General features: G+C 43.1%; 1 protein-coding gene across 5 annotated transcripts in view; it reads left to right on the forward strand.

Moving 5' to 3' along the window:
* Window positions 1-12,557, forward strand: part of plekhg4 (pleckstrin homology domain containing, family G (with RhoGef domain) member 4) — a 279,951-nt gene that overhangs the window by 108,902 nt on the left and 158,492 nt on the right. For all 5 annotated transcript variants that reach the window (XM_041191344.1, XM_041191340.1, XM_041191341.1 and 2 more), the window contains exon 10: window positions 10,794-10,942. In XM_041191344.1, the coding sequence (XP_041047278.1) occupies window positions 10,794-10,942 (149 nt within the window). The remainder of the gene's footprint in view (window positions 1-10,793; window positions 10,943-12,557) is intronic.

Genomic DNA, 12,557 nt, shown 5'->3' on the forward strand with positions numbered 1-12,557 from the left:
TGGTGCAAGTAAGGACACAAGAGGCTGAGTGTTGAATGAGCTCAACTTTACGGAGAGTAGAATGTAGAAATATTTTCCCAATGTTCTGCTCATCCAGTATTGGATGTCAAATAAGCAGTCCGATAACTGAGCAAAAGTGGAGGAGTTGAGAAAGAGGTGTTTGTGAGCCTGGTGACATCAGCATATGTGTGAAGCTAATGAAGTGCTTTTGGAATAGCATGTAGATGCAAAATAGGAAGTGGCTAAGGATAGACCCTTGGGGGCCATCAGAGGTAACTGAAGCCATTGTCTTCAGTTCTTAGCCCAAACTCCATTTCCTAACTATCAATGCCATCCTCCTCCCTGACAACTGCCTGAGACTAAGCTAGCCTGTTTGCAACCTTGGCCATATTTAACCTTCTTTAAACTTCCAATCACATGTCTGTGACATCGCTAAGACCATCTATTTTCAACTTTGTAACATTGCCTGACTTCGTTCCCACCTCAGCTCATTTGCTGCTGAAATCCTCAGTCATGACTTTGTTGCCTCTAAACTTGACTACTCTGATGCACTCCTGGCTGGTCTCCCACATTCTATTCTTTGTAAACTTGATCCAAAGCTCTGCTACCCGTGTCCTTACATGCACCAAGTCCCATTCATCCATTGCCGTTGTGCTTGGTGACCCATATTGGGTCCAAGTCAAGCAACACCCTGATTTTAAAATTCTCATCCTTGTTTTCAGATCCCTTCATGGCCTTAACCTATCTCTGTAATCTCCTCAGCACTTTTCTGCAGAAAGGTGCAACATTTTAAACATTTATTTCAACACTAGTGTTCTACAATCAAGTCAGAGGGAGTACAGCTGCATTAAGTTTCAAAGAATTAAGGCAAGGCTGGATGGCCTCTACTTTAATGCCAGGAATATTACAGGTAAAACGTATGAGTTGAAGGTGAGGATTGACATGTGGAATTGTGATAAAGTAGCCATCACAGAGACATGGTTGAGGGAGGGACAGGATTGGCAGCTCAACATTCCGGGATATAGAATCTTCAGGCAAGACGGGAGGGGGTAAAAGAGGAGGAGGCATTGCGTTATTAGTTAAGGAGTCAGTTACTGCAGTAAGGAGAGATGATATCTTGGAGGGGGCATCAAATGAAGCTTTGTGGATAGAGCTTAGGAATAAAAAAGGGGCAGCCGCATTGTTAGGTGTTTATTATAGACCCCCAGATAGTCAGCGGGAAATTGAGGAACAAATATGTGCACAATTTGCAGAGGTGTTTAAAAACAATAACAATAGGGTAGTTATATTAGGTGATTTCAACTTTCCCAACATTAATTGGGATAGACATAGTGTTAAGGGCTTGAATGGAGTGGATTTCTTGAAATGTGTCCAGGAGAACTTTTTAGCTCAATATGTAGAGGGTCCAACAAGGGTCAGCGCAGTGCTGGACCTAATTCTGGGGAATGAAGCCGGACAGGTGGCTGAGGTGGTGGGGGAGCGTTTTAGTGATAGTGACCACAACATGGTACAATTTAAGCTTGTTATGGACAAAGAAATAGACAAGTAGCAAAAAAATATTTTGGATTGGGGGAGAGCTGATTTTAGTAAAATAAGGCAGGATCTGGCCAACATAGACTGGGAACAGCTACTTGTGGGAAAATGTATGAGGAGCAGTGGGAGGGTGATCAAAAAGGAAATGGGGAGGGTACAGGCTCAACATGTTCCCTCTAGGGTGATAGGAAGGAGTAACAAGCCCAGAGAACCATGGATGATCAGAGATATTCAGGATACAATGAGAAGGAAAAGAGATGCTTTTAGCAGGTACAAGGGGAGCAAATCAGTGGAGTCATCAGTGGAGTACAAAAAGTGCAGGGTGGAGCTTAAGAAAGCAATTAGGAGAGCAAAGAGGGGATATGAGAAAGCTTTGACTGGTAAAAGTAGGGAAAATCCCAAGATATTCTTTAAATATATCAATGGGAAGAGGATAACCAGGGAAAGAATAGGGCCCATTAGGGACCAAGGGTCAGTCTATGGGTGGAGCCAGAGGACATAGGTGGAGTGTTGAACGAATACTTCACATCCGTCTTCACCCAAGAGAATGAGGATGAAGGTATGGAATTCGGGGAGAGAGACTGCGAGGCTCTTGAGCAAATTGATATGGAGTGACAAGATATTGGAGGTGTTGGCAGGCTTAAAAGTGGACAAAACTCCAGGTCCGGATGATTTGTGCTCCAGACTGCTGAAAGAGGCAAGGGAGGAGTTCGCAGGGGCTCTGACCCAAATTTTTAATTCCTCTCTGGCCACAGGGGAGGTGCCAGAGGACTGGAGAACAGCTAATGTGGTTCCGCTATTTAAGAAGGGTTGTAGCGATAAGCCAGGGAACTTCAGGTCAGTGAGTCTCACGTCAGTGATAGGGAAACTATTGGAGAAAATTCTGAAGGAGAGAATCTATCTCCACTTGGAGAGGCAAGCTTTGATTAGGGATAGTCAGCATGGCTTTGTCAGTGAGGTCATGCCTAACAAATTTGATTGAATTTTTTGAGGAGGTGACCAGGTGTGTAGATGCGGGTAGTGCAGTTGATGTAGTTTTTATGGATTTCAGCAAAGTCTTTGACAAGGTCCCACATGGGAGACCTATAAAGAAGACAAATGCACATGGGATACAGGGTAATTTGATAAGATGGATTCAAAATTGGTTTAGTTGTAGGAGCCAGAGGGTGATGACAGATGGCGGCTTTAGTGACTGGAAGCCAGTGTCCAGTGGGTGTACCACAGTGATCTGTGCTGGGTGCCCTATTATTCGTCCTTTATATAAACGACATAGATGACTATGTGGGGGTAGGATTAGTAAGTTTGCGGATGACACAAAGATTGGCCAGGTGGTTAACAGTGAGGTTGAGTGTCTTGAGCTACAGGAAGATATAGGCGGGATGGTCAAATGGGCAGATAAGTGGCAAATGGAATTTAACCCTGAAAAGTGTGAGGTGATGCACTTTGGAAGAAGTAATTTGACAAGGAAGTATTCAATGAACGACATGACACTAGGAAGTTCTGAGGAACAAGGGGACCTTGGCGTGTGTGTCCATAGATATCTGAAGGCGGAAGGGCATGTTAGTGGGGTGGTAAGAAAGGACACTTGCTTTTATCAATCGATGCATAGATTACAAAAGTAGGGAGGTCATGTTGGAATTGTACAGAACCTTGGTGAAGCCACAGCTGGAGTACTGTGTGCATTTCTGGTCACCACATTATAGGAAGAATGTGATTGCACTGGAGGGGGTGCAGAGGAGATTCACCAGGATGTTGTCTGGAATGAAACATTTAAATTATGAAGGGAGGTTGGATAGACTTGGGTTGTTTTCGTTGGAGCAGAGAAGACTGATCGAGGTGTACAAGATTATGAGGGGCATGGACAGCAGCTGTTCCCCTTAGTTAAAGGGTCAGTCACAAGGGGACACAAGTTCAAGGTGAGGGGCAGGAGGTGTAGGGGGATGTGAGGAAAACCTTTTTACCCAGATGGTGGTGACGGTCTTGAATGCGCTGTCTGAGAGGGTGGTAGAGGCGGGTTGCGTCACATCCTTTAAAAAGTACCTGGAGGAGTACTTGGCATGTCATAACATTTAAGGCTATGGACCAAGTGCTGGTAAATGGGATTAGGTAGATAGGTCAGGTGTTTCTCATGTGTTGGTGCAGACTCGATGGGCCAAAGGGCCTCTTCTGCATTGTGTGATTCTGTAATATTCCTAAATCAGTGAGCTGCTTGTTGCTGGCTCACTCTTCATTAGGAACTTGTTGTGAATATCTAAAACGATATCAGGAGTTAGTGTGTGATTTCTGTTTAACTTGGATGGATGCAAACCCACTCTACTATTCTTGCTATCATAATGTGGTCAAAGGAATATCCATCCCAAGGTGTTTTTACGTTATGATTTACATCAGAAGAGAGAGATCTTCTTGGAGGTGCTTGCTGATTGTTGATCTGACTTGTTCGATGTTACTGAAATTCCTGCAGCTAATGAATGGTAAAGCAGAAAGCAGAGACCCTTAGGCTGTTTGGGTTTCGGCGTTATTGTTTTGTCATAATTGAGTTTGAGTGAGTCTGGTCAAATTAATCAAGGTTGTTTGTATAAGATAATTTACATGTACCATTAGGATAAGTACATTTTGGAGGTGGAATGAAGGAAATTAGTATGACAGTGAAATATTTAATAAAAACAAAAAAACTGCGGATGCTGGAAATCTAAAACAAAAACAGAATTACCTGGAAAAACTCAGCAGGTCTGGCAGCATCGGCGGAGAAGAAACGTCAACTCTTTTCTTCTCCGCCGATGCTGCCAGACCTGCTGAGTTTTTCCAGGTAATTCTGTTTTTGTTTTGGCAGTGAAATATTGATTGATATGACAGTGCAGGTAAAAGCAGTGTTATGAAACCCAACTTACCTTAATCTTGAGTGTGGAGGTCGGGAGCTCCAAGTCCTAACAAACTCAGACCTTCCACGCATGTGTAGGCTGGGAGCGGACTGCATATGCGCAGATTGGCATTTTATGTTCTTTGATGCCGAGTGCGCTTGTGCCTAGATAAACAGCGCAAAAACCTGGGTCAGGTGATCAGGTGTGGGGCACCATAGCAAGCATATGTTCCCAGACAGGGACAGGGAGAGGTCACAAAAGAAAGTCACAGGTAAGGGACAAAGGCAGAGGACAGGAGCAGGTATCGATTAAGTTATGAGAAAAGAAAAGAGCAGAGAATCAGGTTCTAAGTTAGAGAAAGGGGTGTGGGGAGCAGACTTGTAAGTGAAGAGGGCTCAGGACAAGCCCTGGTAATTGAAAAGGGCTGCTGGAGCAAAGGTACTCCTTTGGAGCAGCAGCGTCCTGCTCGGCATGGCCAGAGATCTGAAGTTATGCCTGGAATTTGGTGCTTGGGTGTATATTTGGGAATCCAGGGGAATGGAATCTCGAGAGATGAAATTGAAACCCTAGACATGGGCCGTTGTTGATGCTGTCCAGGTCTGGTAATTGAAGAGGGCTAAGAGAAGCCCTATAGACCCAAGAAGGCAGTGGAAGTTTAGTGTCTCCATGCTGTGGGCCATTGGGGCAAAGGTGTACGTACCCTTTGGAGGAGTGGTGTTCTGCTTGACGAGGCCCAAGAGCTGAAATTGTGCTTGAGTTGGTGCTTGGGCATACTTGGGAATCTAAGGGAACGGAATCTCGGGAGACGAGATTGAAACCTTGCGAAGCAGGGTATTGTTGAAGTTGTCAGAGTTGGAGCGACTTTTGGAGAGCATTCCAAGGCAAGATCTTCAAAGGTGAAGATTGGAAACCTTCATGAGAAAGATGAAGTTTTAGTGAGATTGTTTGACTCAGTGTTGCGGACATCTGGGTGGATTGTTGAGAAATCCATGGAATCTGTTTTGGTTGCGTTTGGCATTTATTATGCAGTGTGATGTGTTTGACCACAGTATGCCTGTTAATTCATATGTACCTCATATTAACCATGAATGTTAGAATACAAGATAGATATTGTAAATTGTTTTATATGTCTAACCTAGTATAGTAAAGCTTACTTTTGTTTATTTAAAACATGGGGAATCTTGTGGCTTTATTCACTTATAAGGGTCTCAAATCTCAAACTTTGTCTCCTTTAAATAAAACATTATCGGCTCCTAAACTAGATTTTACCAACAACTTGGGTCTGGCCAAGGATCATAACAGAGGCCAGTAATAATGTCTTAGTTAAATTTGATTATTGCAGAGATAAAATTTAAGACACAAATTATTACTACCTGGGCAGCTTTTGAAATTGTCCTGCATGTCCCCTTGTGCTTGGATGAAGGAGACCTTGGAAATGTCAGTCTGTGATAGGAAACTTTCAGCTCTTTAATTTTTGAAAGTAATGTCAAACACATGATGGGGCTTAAAAGCCTTGTATTTCTGATTACTGTAATTATAATATTTTCCATTTCAGTGAATGCATTACGTGTTACTTATCTGCCATTTGTTTCCTCTGGTAATTTTAAATAGATAATACAAAACCTTAATCCTCAGGCCACTGCCATATCAAGGAAATGATTGTCTCCTTTGGCCAGATGGTTTTGCAAGCTTTGAGTTTGAAATGAGCATGAATTTTACAGCAGGAATAGCTACTTCAGTGTCAGTGCTTTACCACTAAGTGTAGTGGTTATTGATGGCCTCTGGAGCTAAATGGTTCCCAGATAAATAAACCTTTTCAGAGCTCAAGAAACCTTAAATAATTTTATCTAGAAAATGTGTTTGGTGTTTGATTTAAAAAAAGATGTAATTATATTATATTTTTATAAGAAAAATGTGAACAGAAAATGTTTATAAACAGAGTAATGGTTGCCCTTGTGGATAATTAAATTCTGATGCAAACTTGTGAAATTGAATGTACAAGAAAAGAATTTTCATTCATGTAGTGCCTCTCGCATCCTCAGGAAGCCCCAAAACCTTATTCCTCAGGTCACTGCCATATCAAGGAAATGATTGTCTCCTTTGGCCAGACAAAATACCTCAAGGCCAAAGAATTACTTCAAAGTTTAATGTCCCAGACACCACCATCACCATGTCTTGGTATGCCTTTCCCAGGACAGACTCACCAGAGCTGGCGGCACAGTGGTATACAGTCAGGAAGGAGTTGCCCTGGGAGTCCTCAACATTGACTCCGGACCACATGAAATGTCATAGTTTCAGGTCAAACATGGGTAAGGAAACTTCCTGTGGATTACCACTTACCGCCATCCCTCAGGTGATGGATCAATATTCTTCCATGTTGAATATCACTTGGAAGAAGGATGGCAAGGACAAATAACATATGCTGGGTTGGAGACCAGTCAGCTCAGTACCAGGACATCACTACAGTAGTTCCTCTGGTTAGTGTCCGAGGCCCAACCATCTTTGGCTATTTCATCAATGATCTTCCCTCCATCATAAGGTCAGAAGTGAGGATATTCACCAATGATTGCATAATAAAAACAGAATTACCTGGAAAAAATCAGCAGGTCTGGCAGCATCGGCGGAGAAGAAAAGAGTTGACGTTTCAAGTCCTCATGACCCTTCGGGCAATAGTACTGAAGACTTGTGCTCCAGAACTTGCCGCACCCCTAGCCAAGCTGTTCCAGTACAGCTACAACACTGGCATCTACCCGGCTATGTGGAAAATTGCCCAGGCATGTCCTATACACAAAAAGCAGGTCATATCCAACCCAGCCAATTACCGCCCCATCGGTCTACTCTCCGTCATCAGTAAAGCAATGGAAGGGGTCATCCACAGTGCTATCAAGCGGCACTTGCTTTGCAATAACCTGAGGTGAGGTGAGAGTGACTGCCCTTGACACCAAGGCAGCATTTGACCAAGTGTGGCATCAAGGAGCCCGAGCAAAACTGGAGTCAATGGGAATCAGGTGGAAAACTCTCCACTGATTGGAATCATAACCAGCACAAAGGAAGATGATTGTGGTTGTTGGAGGTCAGTTCTCCGCCGATGCTGCCAGACCTGCTGAGTTTTTCCAGGTAATTCTGTTTTTGTTTTGGATTTCCAGCATCCGCAGTTTTTTTGTTTTTATCTCAATGATATCTCAATGCATAATGTTCAATACCATTCACGACTCCTCAGATACTGACGCAGCCCATGTCCATATACAGTAAGACCAGGACAACATTCAGGCTTGAGCTGATAAGTGACAAGTCATAATCATGCAACACAAATGCTAGGCAATGACCATCTGCAACAAGAGAAAATTTAACCATCTCTTCTTGATGTTCAACGGCATTACCATCGCTGAATCCTCCACTATCAACATCTTGCTGGTTACCATTGATCAGACACTGAACTGGACCATCAATTTAAATACTGCGGCTACAAGAGCAGGTCAGATGTTGGGAATTCTGCGGCGAGTAACTCACCACCTGACTCCTCAAAGCCTGTCTACTATCTACAAGACATGAGTCAGGCGTGTGATGGAATACCCTCCACTTGCCTGAGTGCATGCAGCTCTTACAGCACTCAAGAACTCGACACCACGCAGGAGAAAGCAGCCTACTTGATTGGCACCCTGTCCATCACCTTAAACATTCACTCCCTCCTCCGCTAATGTACAGTGGCAGCAGATACACTGCAGCAACTTGCCAAGCCTCCTTTGACAACACCTGTGATCTCTACCACCTAGAGGGACAAGGTCAGCAGATGCATGGGAATACCACCACCTGCAAGTTCCCCTCCAAGCCACACACCGCCCTGACTTGGAAGTATACGGCCATTTCTTCACTGTCTCTGGGTCAAAATCCTGGAAGTCCCTTCCTAACAGCACTGTGTGTGTATCTGTACTACAGGGACTGCAGCGGTTCAAAAAGGCAGCTCAACACCACCTTCTCAAGGGCAATTAGGGGTGGATCACAATGTTGGTCTAGCCAGTGATGCTCACATTCTGTGAAAGAATTAAAAAAAAAATCACTGATGGTAATTGCCAATGGATCCAGCAATGGGAAATGCTGTTGACATCAAGGGGAGATTGTTAGATTTCCTCCTGTTTTATTTGTTCATTGCCTGGCACTTGTGTTGTGTAAGCAAAATCAGCAGTCAATTTGCACACAGCAAGGTTCGGCAAATAGTAATCACACCCTTTGCTTGGGTTTCCCTCCTTGTTAACCCTTTCCAGCTGGCAATTCTTTTATCAGACCAGCTCCTAGAGGTCCAATACTGTGGAAGTAAATCTGTGTCTCAGCATTTAAGGACACAGTCTTTGGTCTCCACTTTGCCTCCTGCAGAAAAGAGCTGCTTAAGTTTGGAGTTAGGGCATTCATTCACATTATATTCTTGAAAAATGAGCCGGGGTAATTCTGGACTGATATAATTTGCATATTAAGCACCATTTTAGAAATCTTTAGACCAGCTACTAAGGCAGGCTGGCCTTGCCCTTTTTTCCCATCTTCCCCTACAAACACCCTCCTCCCTACTACTTCTTGGGAAGACTTCTAAAGTTCCATATGAAGCAAGCATTATTTCATTGACTATTGATGCTGAAAACCTGTCCCCAAAATGCTCCTAATTTATTACAAATGATGTGTCCAGGAAGGCCAGCCATATATTTAAATGAGCCAACTTTATATTGTCAGATAATCCTTTCTTTTGCGAAGAGGTGTGCAGCACCAAATGAGCAACGGTTGTGGAAAAGTAGTGCTGGGTTGTAATATCAGCACCCGTGTGTCTATTATGACTTTTTGAATGGAGGGCATATACTGGGCAAATTGGACAAAATAAGCAGATTAATTGATAACTAACAGAGACCTGTAAAACATTTGTGGTCAAATGGGTATCTTTATTGTAACAGTACTTCTTTAAATACAGGACTTAACTCACCTCCTGACTACTCAAAGCCTGTCCACCATCTACAAGGCACAAGTCAGGAGTGTGACCAAATATTCTCCACTTGCTGGAATGAGCTCAGCTCCCCTAATGCTCAAGAATGTTGATACCATGCTGGACAAAGCAGCCACCTTAAACATTCACTCCTACCACCACCAATGCACAGTGGCAGCAGTGTGTATTGTCTAAAAGATGCACTGCAGCAACTCACCAAGGCTCCTTTGACAGCAACCTCCTCAGATACTGAAGCAATCCATGTCCAAATGCAACAAGACTTGGACAATATCCAGGCTTGGGCTGACAAGTGACAAATAACATTCGCGCGACACAGGTGCCAGGCAATGACCATCTCTAACAAGAGAGAATCTAACCATCGCCCGTTGACATTTAATAGCATTACCATCACTGAATCCTCCACTATTAACATCCTGGGGGTTACCATTGACCAGAAACTGAACTGGATTGGCCATATAAATACTGTGGCTACAAGAACAGGTCAGAAGCTAGGAAGCCTGCGACGCGTAACTCAAAGCCTGTCCACCATCTGCAGGCACAAGTCAGAAGTATGATGGAATATTCCCCACTGGCCTGGATGAGTGCAGCTCCCACAACACTCAAAGCTTGACACCGTCCAGGACAAAGCGGCCCACTTGGTTGGCACCCCATCCACAAACATTCACTTCCTCCACCACCGACGCGCAGTAGCAGCAGTGTGTACCATCTATAAGATGCACTGCAGGAATTCACCAAGGCTCCTTAGACAGCATCTTCCAAACCCACGGCTACTGGACAAGGGCAGCAGATAGATGAGAACACCACCACCTGTAATTCCCCTCCAAGTTGCTCACCATCCTGACTTGGAAATGTTCCCTCACTGTCGCTGAGTCAAAATCCTGGAACTCCCTCCCTCACAGCACTGTGGGTGTACCTACACAACGTGGACTGCAGTGATTCAAGAAGGTAGCTCATCACCACCTTCTCAAGAGCAATTGAGCATGGGCAATAAATGCTGGCCCAGCCAGTGAAGCCCACATCCCCTGAATGAAGTTAAAAAAAATCTGTGACCTCTACCACCTAGAAGGTCAAGGGCAGCAGATATGTGGAAACACCATCACTCACAAATTCACCTCCAAGTCCCACACCGTCTTGACTTGGAACTGTGCCATGTTCCTTCACTGTCACTGGGCCAAAATGCTGGAACTCTCTCCCTAACAGCATTGTGGGTGTACCTACACTACATGGACTGCAGCAGTTCAAGAAGGTGGCTCACTGTCACCTTTTCAAGGGCAATTAGGAATGGGCAATAAATGCTGGCTTAGCATGGTATGATGATGACATTAACATTGATCGGTGATTTGCATATTAAGTGGTAATATTGTGTAACCTGCAGTGTACTTGTAAAAATAAAGTTTATTATTTATTCTTCTTTCCAGGAGGCCAGTGCTCTTTTGCAGCAGTACAGACACCTAATGAAGAATGTTCTGGAAGATGTTAGACTGGTTAGACTGCAGCTTGAAGGAGGAGCTATCCTGGCCAGACTGAAAAAGGAGAAACCATATGTCACTGGAACAGGAGTGTATAGGTAATTTCAGTGATGTCTTTTATTGGAGTATTTCAGAGTCTATTTTGTTGAGAATTCAGTAATTCATTTTAGATCACTATTCTGTTAGCATTTTATCTTGTAATGTTCATAGATTTTGCATTTTATATATGCATGTGTGTTATAAAGAATTATAAAGAAAATTACACAGATTTGGACCGCATTGTTAGTTAAATCACATGCTTTCATAGCATAAGGAGATGCAGGGAGAATTAATTTTAGGAGAAACTGGCCATTCGTCAAGGTGCCAGCCAATCCTGCCAAGACTAGTGAGAAGGAGATCTCTGTTTCTTACTTGTAGGGGTGCTACATGTAATGAATTTGAGCATCCTCAAACTAGTTACTAAAGGGGCAAAGGCCACATCGACAATCTGCCCTTAATTTGGCACTAAGTTTATTGTCATTTAAGTTACTGATAAATGGGAAAATGTTATGTTGATGCTAGAAGTTCTGCTTTTCTGAAGTTAGCGAAGTTGCATTCTTGAAGCAGTGGAGAGCCAGCAATACTCTGGATCAAACTGTGTTCAGTCTCATCTGGAAAGTTTGCTGACCCTGGGCATCTGACAATACAAAGAAAGAAAGGCCTTGCACTATACAGCAACTTTCATGATCTCATCACATTGCAAAGCGCTTCACAGCCAACAAACTATTTTTGAATTAGGCTGCTGTTGTGATGTAGGGAAAAAAAGAATCCCTTGGCACAAACACCTCGGCCTTGAAATCCAGAAAAGTCAAAAACTTACTTTATTTCCTTGTGTATTAAGGGATACTTTTGCTTTTAGCATTTCCGGCATGCTTGCTGGGAGTGCATGTTAAGAGACTGCACGTTCCCACCCTATGATATTTTCCCATCCACAATGGATAGAAAATCATGAGCTTGCATGCAATTTTTGGCTGTGCGCAATGGTGAGAGAGCTGGATGAAAAAATTAAAGGCTTGGAGTGCCGAAGTTTAGTGCATGTGCTCCCAGCAAGAGTAGTTCTGTACTGAAAACACTGAAATAGAAATTATCAACTTAATTTGTTTTTGCTTCCGATGTAAAACTTCCCAATGATATTTATTTTAATAAATAAACTTTAGCAGACTGTTTTCAGGAAGATTTTAAAGAATGCTACATCATTATTTTTTACCCTACATGCTCATTAAATCCTAGCCAAACTGAAAACAATTCTTATTAAATGAAGGCTGCATCATAAAACTATCCACTAACCTGTTCAATTTTGTGACAGCAGCCATTCATAGACAAAATTTCTCTCTTCCAGTATATTCTTGTTAAGCTGAAACTCAACCTGCTTATTGCTATTGTATTAAAATTCCTCTACCTCCCAGCTTCAGTCCTGGTTCTGACATCTTATCTTAAATCTCCTTTCCTGAAACAAAGACATTGTTGGGCTTTTTCCGACTTTAAATCTGCAATGGAAGTCTGGCCTGAAAGAGAGAGTTGCTATTTAAATGCAATCAAATGGACTGGTGTAACACTGAATGGAAATGGAATAATCTGATGGTCTGAATCCAACTCATGGAAGGAACCTAAGCAAGATGTGACCAATGTATAAGCTGACTTATCGCTGCCCCCTCACTTTTATCTCCAGCAGCC

Source organism: Carcharodon carcharias, chromosome 7 (genome assembly GCF_017639515.1).
Source record: "Carcharodon carcharias isolate sCarCar2 chromosome 7, sCarCar2.pri, whole genome shotgun sequence".
Lineage (NCBI taxonomy): Eukaryota > Metazoa > Chordata > Chondrichthyes > Lamniformes > Lamnidae > Carcharodon > Carcharodon carcharias.